Source organism: Anabrus simplex, chromosome 13, assembly GCF_040414725.1.
Source record: "Anabrus simplex isolate iqAnaSimp1 chromosome 13, ASM4041472v1, whole genome shotgun sequence".
Classification (NCBI taxonomy): domain Eukaryota; kingdom Metazoa; phylum Arthropoda; class Insecta; order Orthoptera; family Tettigoniidae; genus Anabrus; species Anabrus simplex.
Window position 1 is genome coordinate 77,533,064 of NC_090277.1, and position 20,395 is coordinate 77,553,458.

At 39.0% G+C, this 20,395-nt stretch overlaps 1 protein-coding gene across 1 annotated transcript in view; it reads left to right on the top strand.

The window, feature by feature from the left end:
• Positions 1–7,756, top strand: part of LOC136884901 (gastrula zinc finger protein XlCGF57.1) — a 78,513-nt gene extending 70,757 nt beyond the window's left edge. Inside the window, exon 4 of the mRNA XM_067157199.2 lies at positions 6,482–7,756. Coding sequence (XP_067013300.2) covers positions 6,482–7,625 — 1,144 coding nt within the window. The 3' untranslated portion in view covers positions 7,626–7,756. The remainder of the gene's footprint in view (positions 1–6,481) is intronic.
• Positions 7,757–20,395: the final 12,639 nt, after the last annotated feature.

Sequence of the window (20,395 nt, forward strand, 5' to 3'; positions counted from 1 at the left end):
TCTGCATTCTGGTATCAAACCTCCTTTTCATTTATTAGCAACACTTCGCAAATATCTTCCTTTTGTGAAATCTGTTTTTTTCTTAATAGAAAGACAACTGGATCTTCTCCCAAGAATTATTCCTGCTGATGAACCATGTTTCACAAATTATGGAATTCATCATTTTCTTAACACTGATATCTGGAGTGATGAAAGTTCTCATCATGTTGTTCAGTCACATTCAACATAGGTTCTCATTGAATGTATATGTAGAAAGCAGGGAGAAAAGTATTGCCCATTCATACTCCCACTGCATTTGACCGGCCAACAGTACTTGCAATTGCTAATTGAAACAATGCCACAGTTTTCAGTGACATTCCTCTGCACATACAAAGTGGTATCTTGATTGTATGACACTCACATTTCTCTGTCGTGCAGGTGTACTTAGACAAAACTTTTTTCAGGTGATTGAATTGGTTGAAATAATCTATTTCAGTGGCTGGCATGAACCCTTAAAGAAAATCCCTTCGATTTTTATTTCTTGGAGCCTGCTGAGTGGTTCAGACAGTTGAGGTGCTAGCCTTCTGACACCAACTTGACAGGCTTGATTCTTTTTGAGTTCGGTGATATTTGAATGTGCTCAAATACATTATCCTCATATTGGTAGATTTATTGGCACATAAAAGAAGTCCTGCAAGACAAAATTCTGGTACCGCGGCATCTCCAAAAACTGTAAAAGTAGTTTGTGGAGCGTAAAGAAAATAACATTATAACTGTACCAGGGGTACGGCCTATCCATCAATTCAAACTGCTACATTCTCGACTATGCTGTCATCTAATTAAGAATATCCAAACTATGTGTTGTCCTAAATCTTGTATCTTTTGGGATGAGATGTTCCTAGCATCAATTTTTTAGTGCTTCCTGTTGTTCGGAAACTCTATTGTGAAGAGTGTTTGTGTTCGGAGTTCTGTTACTCACTCAGCATTCATGTGTTATTGATAAATCTCGAGTTTTCAACACTGTGATGAAATTGATCCACCAGTGATATGGTTTGATATTAAAACTTTATCAACATATCAAATTTAAATTCAAATTATTGTTTTCATTACTTTTGTGTTGACTGCCACTTTTGCAGTCATTTAAGATAAGGCTAGGAAACAACAGATAGGGAATCTGGCACCTGGGTGACTGCCCTAAATGCATATCAGTATTGATTGATTGATTGATTGATTGATTGATTGATTGATTGATTGATTGATTGATTGATTGATTGATTGATTGATTGATAAGCTGGGAATCTTGGGGACCTTATATCTTGATGCAGTGTGTTATTGAGTGTTCCATGTAAGCAAGGAGATCTACCTCAGGGTACTTACGGAGCATGTTAGTTAGCAGAGATGATTTTCTTAGTGATAGTAATGTACTTCCCAATAGATGTAGTGAAAATAATTTAATAGAAAAGAAGCTAGTAAGGCCTTCCATGGATATTTATAATGACAGTCATAGCAGAGAACTTGCTGTGAAAATTGAGTGGTAGTGTAGTGTCATGGCAATTCAAGGTAGTGTATATCCTGGGGCTACTACTTCTGCGATAATGGCAAGTCTTTACAAAAAATATTGAACACGTGAAATCAACTCAGTCCCCCTTAAATTCAACAAACTTTTTAGTTACAAAATACCACATAGGCTTGATCTTGCAGAATGGTCTTGTGTGAATAACGAAATGAATAATACTCACAATTTTTTAAATTAGGATCTGTAAGCACTTTAATAATATTAACGCATGGTATGCGTATCTATGTAATGGGGTTAGATATTTCTTAGTAAGTTAAGTATATTCCAGTATTAAAGAGTTTACAATACCACAGAATATAATTGCACATCCGTACCCTTGAAAACTAATTTAAGGTACTGAAGGGAGTACAGAACAACAGAACCATAAAATAAAAGAAACAAATCAGGAAAGTAAGGAATTTTAAGGTACCCAACTTCAACAATCAATTTTAAGGGAGGATGGTGTTCTGAGATTGCTCTTGGTAAACTGTCGCAGAGTAGAAAATAAGCAATTAAAATTCAGTGTATTGATGGAATCTGAGGAGATTGATGTGATAGGAGTGGAATCATAGATCATTGTGGAGAGAAAGTGTGGTAATAGAGAAATATTTCCAAAAGGTTATACTGTCTGTCACAGAGAGCAAGGATTTAAGAAATTGGAGGGAATATTTATTCTGGCAAAGGAAACTTATTACTGACATGAATGGTTTACTGGTGAAAGGGATGAAATATTAAGGATAAAATTACTTTGTGATATTGTGAAAGAAGTGTAAATTATAGGAACATATATTCCTAGATGAAAGGAAGGGGACTTGGAAATGTTTGAGAAACTAATGGATTATACTAATTAAAACAATAATAATGATATGGTAATAAGTCAGGGAGATCTAAACTTGCTTGAAGTTGAATAGAATGGAGCTGCAGGTGAAGTTACATAAGTATGGTTCGTCCATTATTGGAATATGCAAACAGTGTTTTGGATTCTCACCAGGAATACCTAATAAAAGAAATATATAGCGTGCAGAGAAAAGCAGCAAGATTTGTAACGGGATTTCAGGAGAAAAATTAATGTATCAGAAAAATTAGATAAAGTTTGTGGGATGCTTTAATTAAGAGAAGACAGAGGACTAGTCCAGAAGAATTTATATAAAGCCAATACAGGCGAAGAGGTGAGAGGGTGGGGGATATCCGAGGGAGTCTTCAGTTGGAAAATAATTATGTCGTCATGGCTAACAACAAGTATAAAACTACATGGGGTTTCAGCCCAAGGGATTGAGGTAAATTTTCATTGATTAGGAAAGGCATGAAGTTGTGGAACAGTTTACCTGGGTAAGTGTTGGTTATTTTAAAAAATCTGCATATATTCAAGAAAAGAAGAAATTGCAACAGAGAAAGGGAATCAAATATTTGAGTCCATCAGACCTGTGCGTGTAATTGTGTATAAGGGATTTTTTGCATAAGTTCATTCCATCCCTTTGTCTATGGAGATTGAACAGCTGCATTAGGGGATTGCCCGTAGGAGTGAAGTACAGTGACGTTTCTTAGAGCCCTGGGACCTGTACAGTAACTATGAAGTGAAACGTCCAAGTACAGGGTGGAATAAATGACTCTGGTTAAGACACAGCAGGTTGTTATGCATGATAGGTACCAAAATGGGGAACATTGGAAGCTTATGGTAACGCAAATTTAATGAAATCATACGTCGAGTCATTGTACGTCCCATCGTGAAACGTCCAAGTACAGGGTGGAATAAATGAATCTGGGAAAGACACAGCAGGTTGTTATGCATGATAGGTACCAAAATGGGGAAAAATATAATGTAATATAAATCTTATAGCCATTATATGGTATTACTTGATGTGATTCTACATACTGTATACGAGTTCATTATGTGTAAGTGCAGTAGGTATTATGAGTAGAATTTTGTAAATAATATAAATTTATTAAGTATGAGCTGTGTGTTGAATAAATAATTATTACTCTATATTGTATACTACTATATTTGAGGAAATATTCTCCGTTTTTAAGTTAAAAATTAATGCTTGATAATAATGTATTTTTGTGTATCACTTGCCTCCGAGGTAAACACCTCATTTAAAATGAAATAATTTTCATTTGATCTGGTTGGACCACCTTGTGTGAGCATGTAAGTCTGTGTTTTGACGGATGTTAGCTTTAAAGTGTGTGGCCACTATTTGAATAGATTGTAGAGAGAACAGAGATAAGGATAGAGCCCTAGCAAGTGTAGCTCTGTAAAGTTGCATCCCATTCCATGGTTGTGTGTTCTTCAGACGCCTGTGTTATTGTGTAAAATAAGCAACTAGTTAGTAAATCTTAGGTGGAAGCCAGCTGTCGAATATTTATTTACCTACCACCCTGCCAACTTGTTACTTTGTGAAGTATCAGTTTTTCCATTGGGCTTTGCTTTTGGTACCATTTCTTACTGTGGGAAAATATCATAGCTTTGTACAATATCTGAAAGTATGCTGTCACGGCAATCTCATTTTTATGTGCATCTGTCAGCCCATAGTGGTGTAATACTGATTAGATTCTCTGTGACAGACTTGCCTTTTAATTTGAAGAGAATAATTATGGTATCTGTATTGAGTTAGCTTTTGGATTCTGCATTTGATCATGTTGTCGTACTCATAGAGTTAGTAAATGATACACTTGAGTTAGCATTGGTGCCACCATCTACAAGAGAATCATTGTAGCGAGCGGAGCATGTTGAAATCGCAGCTGTTTGGCAGAAAGCTTGCTCTGCTATGCTCATCAATGTAAATAGGGGCCTTTTAAACCTGTGTAGATGTACATGAGGTACAAAATTCTTACATGTAAATATTCTCAGATACTACAGTATACATGCGATGCTTCTCTCCAGTAAAAAGGAAAGTCCAAAAAGCATGAACACAGAACTACTAATAAAAGAGGACAGTGTTCAGGTTCAGTTAATTAACACAGAATTAATTTACTATTCATATTAAGTCTTCTACCAACATACGTTTAGAAGGAGGTCTCGTATATTTCGCTATTTTTTGTGTAAATGACCAGAAATTTGGTATAATTCTACCCAACGACCAAAAATGTCCTCTTTTGTACAAAGCAGTTGAACGACTTTTTAGGCCTAAAAATGATGGCGGGATTTTGGGGTAAAGTGGACAAAGTACAAGTTGGCAGGTTCGAGCTTGGCTAAGTACGGTGATACTTGAAGGTGCTCAAATAGATAGATAGATTTAGCAGCACATTAAAGAAATCCTGTGGGAAGAAATTCTAACACCTCAGCATCTTTGAAAACTGTGCAAGTACTTAGTGGGATGTAAAGCCTTATTATTATTATTATTATTATTATTATTATTATTATTATTATTATTATTATTATTACCATCTATGTTTTCTAAACGTGATTACAAGTGGAAATATGACACACTGTTCTGGTTTCAGCCTATTAATGAGTTTTTATTTAGCCTTTACTGAAATGTATGATTTGCTTTAAGATTTTACCTTGTAAAATGTTTTCTGTTAACATAATTTCGTGTGGCTATTTCTAGCTGAGTGCAACCCTTGTTCGGCAGACCCTCCGATGCAGCTGGGTGGCATCTGCCATGTGTAGGTCACTGCATGTTATTGTGGTTGAGGATAGTGTTATGTGTGGTGTGTGAGTTGGAGGGATGTTGGAGACTGAACAAACACCCCACCCAGCCCCCGGGCCATTGGAATTAACTATTTCCCGGCCGGGAATCGAAAACGGGACTCTCTGAACTGATGACCAGTACACTGATCATTTAGCCAACGAGTCGTATTTCTGTTAATGGAAAGGGAGAGTGGTATAATATATGAAAGAAGATAATTGAAAAATACTTACACTATTTTTACAGTTTCCTTTACATCACACCAACACAGATAGGCCTTATGGCGATGGTAGATGATGGGATAGGGAGGGACTAGGAGTGGGAAGGAAGCACATGTGGGTTTAATTAAGGTACAGCCCTAGCATTTGCCTGTTGTGAAAATGGGCAAACCGCAGAAAACCATCTTCGGGATTGCTGACAGTCTGGTTTGAACCCACTATTTCCCAAAAGCAAGCTTACAGCTGCCTTGCCCTAACCGCATGGCCAACTCGCTCGGTCAATGATTCATTATGCTTGTAGACAGTCTGATGTGATATTTGAAGGAAGAATAATATTGACGAAAGCAAAGGACTCAGATGTTCACATGGTGAGGAAGAACTAGTCTCTAAATTGTAATATCTGGTAAGGCATGAATGGGGACAATGGGGACTGCTGCATGTATTGCACGAAGGGAAAGCAAAAGAACTGTATATCAAGAAAATATATTCAACAGCTTTTAATGGGCCTACTATAAATACACACAAAAAGCGAAAAACTGACCACAATTCCAGGCTATCATGCACATCTCTTCTTACATCCTTTTTGTACCAATTCGCTTTACATCACACTGATACACATAGGCCTTACAATGTCTATGGGACAGGAAAGGGCTACGAGTGGGAAGGAAATGACCGTGGCCTTAATTAAGGTACATCTCCAGCATTTGCCTGGTGTAAAAATTGGAAACCGTCTTCAGGGCTGCCAACAGAGGGGTTCCTACCCACTATTTCCTGAATACAAGCTGACAGCTACATGACCTAAAGCCTGCAGCTACTCGCTCGTTATCATGCACATGATTTTTCTTGGCTTTTATTTTCAAGGGCATGGCCGATCAGTGAAAGGAAAATGTCATCGCTTATATTTCGTAAAACATGAATTTCAGTCTTTAAGGTAAGGTCCAAAGAATCTCATTAACACTGAGAGGAGAATCAGTCGTGAAGTCAGCCCAAATAGGCCATTCACATGACAATAGGTGTCACACAAAGTATTATTTTATACACTAACTCTATACTAACTCTATAATCTTACTCATAAAAGGTATTAATTTTTTTTATTCTAGTGTTCCATGGGATTCAGGAGCTATTAGCTGCAAGATCTTGCATACAGGAAGTGATCTGATGTGCGATTTACCACCTCATAATGTACATGACAAACTGCTCCTGTCCCAGTCTGAGCAAAGGGCAAATCAACCTATTGACGAGTTCGTACTCTCTAGTAATGAACGTGGTACGAAATTTTCGCGAAAATCTCGTCTTCAAAAACACCTGCTTAAACATAGTGAAGATCCCAAACTAAGGTGCAAAGTGTGTGGTAAAGTCTTCCGCAAAGGCATGAATAGGCACCTCCGCACACATGCCCGAGTGCGTCCGTACTGTTGTAGCGAATGCGGTAAGAGGTTTCGAGAGAAATACACGTTAACTACACACATAGCTACTCATACCGATGTGCATCGCTACTGGTGTACCTATTGTGGTAAAGGCTTTCGTGAAAATCGAAATCTCAATAATCACATCGCCACCCACACTGGAGAATGTCCACACTCCTGCAACGAGTGTGGTAAACGTTTTCGTTTAAAAAGCTCGCTGAGCGATCATCTCTTGACGCATATTGGAGTCCGTCGTCTTCGTTGTACGAGATGTAGGAGGCGTTTTCGAAATAAGGACGAGCTTAATCTACACATGACCGTTCATACTGAAGTCCGTCCCAATTGTTGTACCGTGTGTGGTAAATATTTTTGGCTTAAGTTTCAGCTTAAGAATCACATGGTTATTCACAGTAATGAGCGTCCATTTGGGTGTAAGGTTTGTTGCAAACGATTTCGCCATAAGCAGAGTGTTAAATCACATATGGTCACTCATAGCGGAAAACGTCCTTACGTTCGTAGGGAAAGTAGTACAAAATCTTCGTTTAAAGTACAAAAGCTCTCTAATAGTGGCCAACGTCCGTATGGTTGCCATCATTGTGGTAAAACATTCTCTGCAAAGTGCAATCTTGCTTCACACATGAGCACTCATAGTCAAGAACGACCGTACGGGTGTAATGAATGTGGTAAAAGATTTCCTCTTTATAGCACACTTAAGCGACATGTGCTAACTCATAGTGTAGAACCTCCATATGGTTGTGACCATTGTGGTAAGAGATTTCGGAGGAGAGAAACTCTTATTAATCATTTGCGTAGATATACTGAAATGCGTTCGAACTGAAGTGATGAATTCGATAGTACGTTTTCCTTGGAATGTATCTTATAAGACAACTAATCACTCGTACATTGAGTGTGCTGATATTATTGTAATGATTGTTTTAAAATGTTTCATTAAAGATCACTAATAAAGAACTTCTTGCACATACTGGCGCTCCCCCTCCTTTTTGTACCGAATACTGATGTGCACTTTCACTTTCTTCGAAAACATGTTCACCGTACTGGATAGCGCCCATACGTGCGATAGAATGTCGTAGTATTTTTTAAATCAGAAATCTATTCTTCGAACGCGCCTGCTCACGTGTAATTGAAAGCGATCACTGTTGGTACGAATGAGATACGAGCTTTAGTGAAAGTGCCAGAATTAGATGTATTTGGCCTGTCATTCGATGGTACGGCTGAGCTGTTGATATCCGTGTGAAGATAAATTTGCTCAAGCATGTATTAAAATTACATAAGCTGACTCGTACTGTAGAATGACTTTCTCCTACGGATTTGGTAGACTTTTCTCATTCTGTCGTTCGTAATTTGGTAATCGGTTCTCACACACTACTGTTACCATAGTGGTAATATTTCTCACACAGTGTAGTAACATGTGGTAGAAGGTCTATTGTAAAGGTTAATTTTTTTTAAATATCTGCGGCCTTACTCGTGAATAATTACTTTTTTTGTAAGAAGTGGGGTAGTAAGTTTTCCTAAAAGTCTTAGGAAGACCATAATTGCTAACACTGGTCACCCAACACACCATTTTAGTACATGAGTTAAAACGTTTTCCCGTAAGTCTCGTCTTCCAACAATCATGGTCGCTCACTAGTCAATAGCTACACTGATGTAATGTATCATTGCTCATTACTTCTTTTTGGAGCTTCGCTCCAGCAGAACAGAGGCTTAGACATTGCCGATAATGTTGATCCTAATGTTTAAAAGGATTATAATACAGTGGCTACACACTTGTGTTCAACGTACAAATATGTTATAAAGTACGAAGTCTCAGCGTGTGTGACGACTTTTAACTGCGCTATGGCCAATCCATACCTAGGTACACAAAATTAAATTTTCTCAGTAGTACATTTGTCGGTGTTACCATTCCTCTAGCTCACGTGAAAGGCCGCACTTTTCTCATGTATGCAGTGCCATTTTTCTAACAGGTCCTTTGTTAAACGACAGCCGGGCTGAGTGGCTCAAACGCTTGATGTGCAGGCTTCCTAACCCCAACATGCCAGGTTCGATCATTGCTCAGCCAATTGTTATTTGAAGGTACTCAGATACGTGATCCTTGTGTCGGTACATTGAGTGGCACCTGAAGGAATTCCTGTGGGATTAAATTCTGGCACCTTGGCATCTCAGAAAACTGTAAAGGTAGTTAGTGGACTGTAAAGCCTATAATATTATTAGTGTTTTCTTAGCTACGCCCTTATCACGCTTTCAATGTCCGCCAAAAGTCATTGAAAAGTCGTCGCTTCCTATCGAACCGGGTTGTGCAGGATACGGTCACGGTTTTCTTCACGCAGCAGGACACGGTGTTTTACCACATTGTTTCTTGTGGAAACATGTTGGCAAGAATTACAGATGAACTGAAAAATCAAACAAGAATATTTATCCTTAAGAACATTTCAAGCACATTCTTCACCCAGCTCAGCCTGCACTTACTAGATGACACACATGAGTTAACGCTGGCTTGTAATTTTGCAGAACATTACAGTGAAATTCATGTAAGGCTTTTGTTCATTAAATTCTGAATATTCGGCTGACTTTACAATGGTATAACCGCTGAGATCAGACAATTTGTATGACAAAGATAGGTTAGGGAAATTGTCCCACAAGCTATATCGCGACTAGAAACACCTCATCCTCAAATTAACATAATTGGGAAAGTATGAAAAAATAACCCGACACCGCAGGTGACGAAGTTTTGAAGTGTTGTGCAATGTGGTCAAAAAAGAGACAAAAGGTTTCTATTGTTCTGACGTTCATTGTTTATCTTAACTTGAGAGGCTTGCGCTATGATTTTTTAACTCTTTTCCAGATTACAACAACCATGTAGCTGTGTTGGATCTTTTCCTCACTTAAAGTTAATTGCAGTATGAATCTAATCTTGCCAATAACACGGGAGTTTTTCCTCCGATAATGTACATATGTTCTTAGTTGAAAAGACACGCTGCCTTTTCCAATCATTCGACCATGTCAGGAATGGAATGAATGAAGCCCCATCTAGCAACGAGGGTAGGAAATGTCCCAGCTGCCGAAGCGTGTCTCTCTCATCTGGGGCAATGATTAATTAAATTAAATGATATTGGAGAGTGTTACTGGAATGAAAGATGACAGGGAAAACTAGAATATCCTGAGAAAAGCCTGCCTTGCCTCCGCTTTGTTCAGCACAAATCTCACATGAAGTGCCCGGGATTTGAACCATGGTATCCAGCGGTGAAAGGCCGGTGCACTGCCGCCTGAGCCAGGGAGGCTTAACCTATGTACTTCGTTATGCATCGTAATTCCACTATCGTGGAGAACATTGCAGTGACATCGATATTAATTCGAGGATCGTATGAGAAAGATTCATAAGAATGAAATGTAGGTGTACTTTATTGAGTAATTTCTTTCACATCCAACTCTTCTGTACGGCTGTCCAGATTTCACTACCCCTGTCATGGAACATCCAAGTCACAGCCTTGTATATTAAGGCGTGCGGTCTAGTGACGATTAACGGAGGATGGGTTATTGCACCCTCGATGTTTTCCAGTGAAGGTATTTATTTTCACTGCCCAATCTTTACAAACTTATGTGTTGCCACACGAGTAATATTCAAATTAGAGGACTTTTTGGCTCATCCCCCATCGATGCTGATGAGCCTGCGTGGTTCATTCTGGTGCACATAATCTGGAGTGGATATGAAATAATCGATTGGTTGTTTTTATTTTAATAGGAATTTTGCCTGATTTGTTCTCATACGAGACATATCAACATTCTATGTATTAAACTTTACTACTTAGAATGGCATAGCATTAAGTTGTTGATTATAAATCCATCATTTTCAGACGTCATATTCGTATCAGTAGGCAGTGACACGTAAAGGAACTTGATGGGACTAAATTCATACTCGTATCAGTAGGCAGTGACATGTAAAGGAACTTTATGGGACTAAATTCTGACACATAGGCATCTCCGAAAACCATAAATGTAGTTGGTGAGACGTAAAGTCAGTTTTTCCATTGTTATTCCGACCCTTATACCGTTTCTCTACGGGGTCGGGTATAGGTGAGATGAATATGTTTTGGCGTGTTTTTATGACTGGATTCCCTTCCTGACACCAACTTCATCACAGGAGTTAATAAGATAAAGTGAGTAACGTGATATATGATAGTAGGAAGAGAGAGGGTGAAACCCGGTCCCGGCACGTAGCCTACTTCCGTCGAATAACACCAAGGGGTCTGCTCATGGCTTAATACCTTCATCCGACAGTAGTAGGGCAACACCAATTCTAAAGCATTGGGTGCTTAGTCAGCATTTTCCCATGAGGTCATTGACCCCTAGTTGAGTAGTAAGTCCATGACGGTTGTGCTGCGAGGCCATTGACAACTAGTTGAGTAGTATGGCTATGATGGTTCAAGGAATTTGCATACGAGAGAAGGCCTAACCTCACACACTCCATTAGGGTGGCCAAATTGACCATCTAGGGTGCTTTAGACCCCCTTGACGTCATACACGTACGTACGAGGGCAATGCTAATTTCACTGAGTGTTTTTGTCTCCTAGGGGAGGTTATGACATCATCCTTACGTACGAGGTATACTAAGCTCACGGGCCATAATTTTGTTTACGAGAGCAAGCCTATCCTCACAAACTCCATTGGAGGGGCCTAATTGGTCAGGGGAATGATCTGGGGTGCTTATGACATCGTACATTATACGGACGAGGGCAATGCTAATCTCACTGCCCATCCTAGATTATTTGTGACTGCTAGATGGTGATATGACGTCATACCCTCTGGTACGAGGGCAATGCTAACCTCACAGGAGTCTTTGGAGCCGAATCCGATGGGGCCCCTTGGAAGAGTCGAGTCAGAAGTTTAGACTGATAGGTGAGGTTATGACGTCACATCCTTACGTACGAGGGCAATGTTACCCTCACGGACCCCTTTGGCGGAGCTGAATCGATCGGACGTCCCTTGAAGGAGCCGATTCGGAATGGACACGGACATGTACGTGGCCAATGCTAATCTCGCTGGTGACTTTGGAGGACCCGAATCTAACGGGCGTCCCGTGGAGGAACCGAGTTGGGAAGGTCACGGACCCCTTATATACGACGACAATGCTAACTTCATGGATCCCTTTGGAGGAACCGAATCGGTCGGAAGCCCCTTGATGGAGCCGATTCGGAAAGGACATGGACACGTTGAGTACGTGGTCAATGCTAACCTCCCGGGTGACTTTGGAGGAGCCGAATCGAAAGGGCATCCCATGGAGGAGCTGAGTCGGAAAGGGCAAGGACCCCTTACGTACGAGGGCAATGCTAATCTTATGGATCCCTTTGGACTGGCCGAATCGATACGTTATTGACATGTCAATGAACTGGTGTGCACGGTATGCATGAGTCCTTTCACCTTCTGATAAGACGTGAGCCTTGAGTTCAGCATTTTTACACTTAGCTTTTCATTTTACCCTTTTGGCGTGTGAAAGAAGGAGGGCGCGGTAAGGAGGAGGTGGATTTATGTGAAGGATGATTTTTAATATTTTTGTTTCTGCATTTTACATTTTACCTTTCACTCATACATATCAGGAACATAATCTTGTTTTTATCATATAATATTAAAAAAATTAATAATTAGATGGATAAAGAAAGAAGAATAGTAGTGTGATATTGAACTATAATACTAAAAATAAAAACAATATAGCTTATCCTTCTGTATTCTTCAGCATCGTTGTCAACATCATCCGAGATTGATTGTATATTGAAAACAGAAATAGAAATATCTTGACGGTAGTAGGGGTAGAATATCACTCGCAGTATTCCATGAGTGTCGTAAGACGAGACTAAAACGGCACCGAGGTGTTCACAACCTGGGTGCGCTGGTTGGCGGCCATGGTGCATTTAGCTGAGACATAGCTGATCACATTATCCACTACACAACAGAGACGGAAATAATAATAGTAAGTTAATGAAAATAATAATAATTAATCATATTGTCTCAGCTACCGTGTGCAGTTATTTGTATTTGACGCAACATAGTTTGCCTTTGCCCCAGATTGTCCGCTTTTCAAAGTCTGTACATTGGCGGAAATAATAATACTAATAATCGTATAGTCTCATGTGCAGTTATTTGCCATATTCTAGTTTGTTGCATGTTAATTTCAACATTTGCACCTCGACACAATCTATGTTGCCTGCGTGTCAATTGCAATGTTTGCTTTTATAATAACAATCATAATATATCGAAAGAGATATACTCCTGTAAGTTCGTATTGGGGAGTTAGTAGGCTCGAGATTCTCATCATTGGCTGCCTGGTAACAATCTAGGTTGCCTGCATGCCAATTCTTTCTATTCTACTCCCTACATAGAAAGTATTATTTCATTTGTATGCTTGAAGCTTATGTTACAGTTTGATTACATATCAAATAACAGAAGTATAACAGACTTGAAAATAATTTTAAAAATATATATAATCAAAATTGTACCCGGTTTTTATATATGAGTTTAATGATTATTTCTTGCGGACAACGCCTAGTTCCGCTGATAAACGGAATGATAGGCGGCATGGAAATAATTATATAAAGTTTGTATACCTATCTGTCACATATTGAGTCTTTTCTTCCTCCTCTTAGAAAAGCATAATCGGAATGATGTGATGTAGATAAATATAGAATGTTGATGTAACATAACTTTGTTATCCTGTTAGAAAGTGAAAAAGTTCATTCAAAATGTAGAACCGGAAAGTGATACATACATGATATGGAATGGAACAAAGGGCACAAGTATTATCAGATGGGTAAAAGGACTCACCTGGCATATATTTTGAAATTTATGAACAAGGTATTTTTTTCTGCTCAGAACACAAGAGATTGTATGCTGACTGTTCAAATCTTTTCTGTTCATTACAATATACATGTAATGTAAATTTGAAACTCATGAACAAAGTAAATTAACAACGGACAATGTATATTCTAAACACAAAATATATGGGTTGTATGCATTCAAAATTGTCAGGCGTGCTCTTGGTAGAGGATTTATGCTGTCCGATCCCCTCCTCACACAATATATTTCTGGTCCTCTCCCCTCTCAGGTGGCAGATTCCGTAAATGCTGCTTTCCTAGTCTTTCCTTAAATTATTGCAATGAAATTGGAAATTGATTGAACATCTCCCTTGGTTAAGTTATTCCAATTCCTAACTCCCCTTCCTATAAACGAATATTTGCCCCAATTTATTCTCTTGAATTCCAACTTTATCTTCGTAATATGATCTTTCCTACTTTTAAAAACAACACTCAGAATTATTCGTCTACTAATGTCATTCCATACCATCTCTCCACTGGCAGCTCTGAACATACCACTTAGTCGAGCAGCTTGTCTCCTTTCTCCCAAGGCTTCCAAGCCCAAAATTTGCAACATTTTTGTAACGTAACTCTTTTGTAGGAAATCACCCAGAACTAATCGAGCAACTTTTCTTTGGGTTTTTCCAGTTCTTGAATCAAATAATCCTAGTGAATGTCCCATACATTGGAACCATACATTACGTGGGGTCTTACCGGAGACTTATATCCCCTCTCCTTTACATCCCCTCTCCTTTACATCCTTACACCTAAGTGCCCTCATAACCATGTGCAGAGTTCTGTACCCTTTATTTACAATCCCATTTATGTGATTACCCCAATGAAGGTCTTTCCTTATATTAACACATAGGTACATACAATGATCCCCAAAAGGATCATTCACCCCATCAACGCAGTAATTAAACTGAGAGGACTTTTCCTATTTCTGAAACTCAGAACCTGATTTTTTACCCCGTTTGCCATCATACCATTGCCTACTGTACATCTCACAACAATACAATATCGAGGTCATTTTGCAGTTGCTCACAATCTTGTAACTTATTTATTACTGTACAGAATAGCATCATCCGCAAAAGCCTTATCTCTCATTCCACTTCTTTACACACATCATTGATACAACATAATGCATTACATGACTTTTTCCCATTCCATAAAGAAATAATGGCAAGAAAATTAAACTGTCCGATACCTCCCTACCTTCCCCTAGCTTGACCTCTGAATATTCTATTAGAGTTCAAAATTCTTACTAAACTGTATATTAAATAAAACTCATTTTCCTAGCAGAATACCTTCGAAACCTAAAAGGGCTTCTGAACGAAACCGAGTGTTATTGAATGCACTCCGAACTATGGCTTGTTCGTCATTTTTTGAGTGTGGACATGTAGGGTGTTGCTTGGCGCCTTTCTTAATTAGTTTGTAATGGTAGAAGAAATTATCTTTAACAGGTGATATATGTGTCGTAAGTTATACGGTTTGTATTATCATTTTTAAAAATGTCAAAATCATATATCTGTTCGGAATGTGGAACCAGCTACGATTATAACAAAAATCTTATGCCTATAAGTGTGAAAGTTGTGACAAACAGTTCAATAACCAGTACGTTTTTAACAGCATGAACGCCAATTTCACGGGGCTGTTTATCTTAATGTGACGAGGTTATATTGTGCTTTGTGCAGTTTTACAACCGCTCTGAAAAATAGTTTTCATGATCACTTAGAATCAAAACATTGCATTTCCGTTAAGCTGGGACGCAACGAGTTTCCTACATTGCAAGATTTTCTACAGTGGAAGGAAGAAGCCAAAAAGAAAGCCTTGTCTTAATATGTTAAAAAGCGTGGTTCGCACCGTGGCGCTGACAATGTTACTTAGGCATTAGTATACGTGCCATCGTTCAGGACATTACTCTTCTGAACGTACAGGGATTAGACATATTAAAAACTCAGGAAAGCAACAAAATACATGGAAACTGCCCTTCAGGTAAGCAGGTACTTGGGTTTGAGGATAGAACCTGTAGAGTTGATTACACACCAACACTTGTAGGACATGAAAATGATGCAGCTCACCTGAGCCGAACAGAATTGGAAAAGAGAAGCTTGACTACAGATATGGTTTGCAGCCATACAAGACAAGGTCCGTGACTCACTTTCGCACTATAAACTAGATAAAACTCATTCACCTCTTGTAAAACATTGAACACTGCTTCAACTTATCTTCCGCGTCCGTGAGACACAGTAACGAAGCCTGGGTAAATGAAGTAGTAGTGGTGATTATTGTTTTAAGAAGAAGTACAACGAGACAACCATCCTATATATAGCACTGATCACAGAAGTAAAAGGATGGGATCTGACACTTCGAAAAAATGAGGGTATCGGCAAAAGAAAGACAAGGGCATGAAAAGGGAAGACTCCCTAGGCCTCGAGTGCTGTAATACCGTTGGGGTCAGAAAACAACAATAGTTGACCAAAGGAGATTGGATGGGAAGGTTGAAAGTGAGGAGCCTGGCACAAGTAAGTGGAAGCAATGCCAGGACTCAAGTAAATGCCGCATGGTTCAACCTATGCTCGTAAGTTTTACTGCTGTGGACTTTACGCCGCACCGACACAGATAGGTTTTATGGCGACGATGGGATAGGAAAGGCCTGGGAGTTGGAAGGAAGCGGCCGTGGGCTTAATTAAGGTACAGTCCCAGCATTTGCCTGGTGTGAAAATGCGGAAACCACGGAAAAACATTTTTAGTGCTGCCGACAGTGGGATTCAAAACCACTATCTTCCGAATGTATCATCCGACAGTTCAACTACAAGAGTTTCTGAGATTTAAAGAATGTAATATTACCATTTAATATGGGCGATCCTGAATCCCTTATTTGTGACCTGGTCATGTTTGTGTGTGGTAGTAAGACGCCGTGATAGCTCATACTGGCATGAAGATGTAGAACCCTGTGATAAAGGTAGGTAACCTAGCAAATGTATATTTGTTACTAACAGTACGGTAGAAGAATATAATAATCACAAAGTATATAGCATAAGCTACCGTACCTCTCCCAATTAAAATAGTTCGCACTTCCGTTTATCTGTACCGGTACCTTTGATTAGTAATAGCAAACACAGTAGAGACAATACGCGACACTTACGAATTTCGTCTTGCTAAAATGGGAGACAATTCGACGGTGGCGCTCCTAGTGACTTGACCTGAACAAAACGCACTAAATTCAAATATCAATGGAAATGTACGGAAATGGATAAATAAATTACGTCTAGAAAGAAAGTGGTATAGAGATATTAACTTCGAAGTTGCTAAAGCAATTCTGGATAAATGAATGAAAAATTATTTAAAAGGTTATTGTTCAAAGACTGAAATTAGACACACAAACAAGATATGAAATGGACTGCTGTGAAATGGCTTGATCTTTCATTTATGTATTACTTTTTTAGCTTTAGCATTCCTGCCTGAACTTTTACGGTTGGATTTGTCTTTTTTCTCATTTAAAAAACATTGTATGATCACATTAAGACACTTGCCAATAAAAATATCGGCACATTCCTTATACACATGATGCAATGAATTAACATTTAAAAGCTGGACAATTTTCCTCTTAACATGAAGCCTACTAACAGAAAGAAAATCTATATATTTCCGGCTTTAATCTAAAAAGAGGGATTAAAGAAAGAAAAGTATGAAAATGTTGTCGATAGTGATGCTTTGAGGAATATTTACGTACAATTAGAGTTAAAATGTAACATACCCTTGGCTGTATAGTCGAGGATTTTTAAAGTCGCTGGCCTGGAAATGATCTGAACAGATCTTATAACTCTTATATGAGCGTAACGTCCCTTCTTTTTTTACACCTTATCCAAATCACTTCTGTGACATTTCAAAACCCACAGATCACACCCACAACAACACATCGGTATTGAAGGTTAACTGCTGCACTGTACAATAAAATATGTGTATTGCATTTTATGCCAGTTAAAATATGGGTCGAGCAGGTCAGGAGATTATGAAGTACTATAAAAATCTCTGTCACTGGAAGAATATATAAGCAAACACAATATTACTTACATGTTCTTGTCACGAGGGAACCTGAAGAAGGACCGCGCATTTTTCCCTACTTCGTAATTACTGCAGCCAAACACAGCACATACCTTTCCCCTCATGTTGAAAGGAGATATCAAAGAATGACACACGCTACTATTTAATTATGTCAACTCACTGAAAACGCATAAATAACACCAAAAACTTCAGACAAAAATACACGTGCTCTTATGAGAGAATCAGTACTGTTCAGGTCTATCCGCTAGAGTGAGCTCCAATAGCTGTCGTTCGATATCTCGCCAGTAGCGTAGCCAGGATTTCAGTTTGGGGGGGCCCATTTATTTTGATAGGTGTCCAAACTTCCAGAGTTTAGGTGGTATGGAATACCTAAACAGGAAATGAGTGTCCTTGGATCCAAGTAAGAGTGGTGGAATCGTGCGGACTCCGGAAGCTAATAGTAATCGTCATCATCATCATTATCCCACCACCATCTTCATCATCTTCTTGTTCTTCTTCTTCCGTTTTTCCCACATCTCTGGGGTTTCGGGTGCGAAGTGTGTCGCACATGTGAATTTGGCCCTGTTTTACGGACGGATGCTCTTCCCGACGCCAACCCTATCTAATCACTGTTGTGTGTTTCTTTGGTGCTTGGTAGTGTAGTATCTTGTCTGAATATGAAGAGGAAAATGTTGGGGACAAACACCCAGTCCCCAAGCCAGAAAATAAATACGGTAATTTTATTGCAATAATGGTCATGTGATATGCTATAAAGAGGTGACATTTTATACGATTAATGCGGCAAAGAAACACACACATACACGTCGAATAAAGGTTTCTCGCCTTTGTTCTCCATGGCTAGATGTTGAAACCGAGAGAATGATAGCCAACCGTGAGTCGTTATTTCGACATTATAAACAAACCTTAGATGACACAGACTTCGAATCTTACCGCATCTTAAGAAATCGCACAAAGCAGTTAATCAGAATTTAAAAAATGTGCATATTTCCGGAATTTAGCTAACAACTTTAATTCCAATCGCACATGGGACCAATTTAGAGCTCTGGGAATAGGAAAACATCAACAGAGACAGATAACTCCTGACGTTCTACTTGACGAACTGAACGATTACTCTAGTAGAATAAATATTCAACCTACCCCAATTAACTGCACCGAATCACCGCCCTCCCCTCCAGCCAATCCATCATTCACATTTCACAGTGTCACAGAAAATCAGGTTAAAATGCTTTGTACTCGATTAAATCAAAGGCCACGCGTGTAGATGATATTCCTATTACTTTTATACATAACATTATGGGTGATGTCCCGCCTATACTGACGCACATACTGAACTACTGTTTACTAAACGAAATTTTCTCTACTGTCTGGAAAATAGACAATATTGAACATTATACTGGTACCTAAGTGTTTAGACCCACAATCACTCTCTGACATTCGTCCTGTGTCCATACTCCCTGCGCTTTCTAAAGCCTTTGAACGTTTGGTATACGAGCAAGTTCTGGAATACCTAAATAAAAATGCTCCTTTGGACCCTTTGCAATCTGGATTTAAGAATGGTCACAGTACCGCGACAGCACTTTTGAAGGTAAGAAGACACGCTATAGACAAACGACTGCTCACTACACTTATCATCCTTGACTTCAGTAGCACCTTTGACACTATAGAAATTCCGACTGTGATAAAGTAAATGGAACTGTTAAATTTCGACCTGGCTGCACTTATGATTTTTAGTTATTATTTGAGTAACCATCAACAGCGTGTAACAGTAAACGACAAGGCCTCTAATTGGAAAATGAAACTTAGTGGTGCCCCACAGGGCTGTATTCTAGGACCCTTAGTTTTCTGTATTTATATCAATGACATACCATCCGTGACAGGAAATAACACATCGACGCTGCAAGACAAGATATTAACAATGACCTCCGATAACTCAGTATATATGCACAACGAAATTATCTTATACTAAACTCCACAAAATCTCAGGCAATCATAATTGGATCACGAAAATTAATGAGCTGCTCAAACAATGTCGCAATCCCGCCTATCCTACTGAATGGTAACATTATTCCCTATAGTAAAACGGTTTAAAATCTCGGCTTATTTGTGAATGAAACACTTGATTGTTCTGGTCACACGAAAGAAATACGTAAAAAGACTTTTGGAGTGCTTCACCCTCTTAAACGGCAGAGGGATATATTTCCATTTGAGCTAAAGGCCTAACTAATACAGACACTCATTCTCCCTATTCTTGATTATTGTGACGTTGTTTTAGTTGATATGGCGAGAGAAGAAACACTTAAACTTCAGCGAGCACTGAATTCCTGCCTGCGAATTATTTACAACATCGGGTACGATGTTAATACCACCCAATACTATCAGGCTGTCTCATGGCTGAAGCCTGATAAACGCCGGCAGCTACACATTTTAACGATGGTGTTTAGGAGCGTTAGCTGAAAGTCAGCCACTGTATATTTCTTCTAAATTCATCTTTTTATCATCATTTCACAACTTTCTATTCCACTGCACCGCACAAATAAAATTAATAAATCAGTTGTGGTGATCGGCGCCACATTATGGAATTCCCTGTCAGCTCAGGTCAGAGAAACTAGCTCTTTATCAAGATTTAAGGTCACCTGCCGAGACTACCTGCTGAGGAGAGCTGACTGAATGGTTGAAGTGT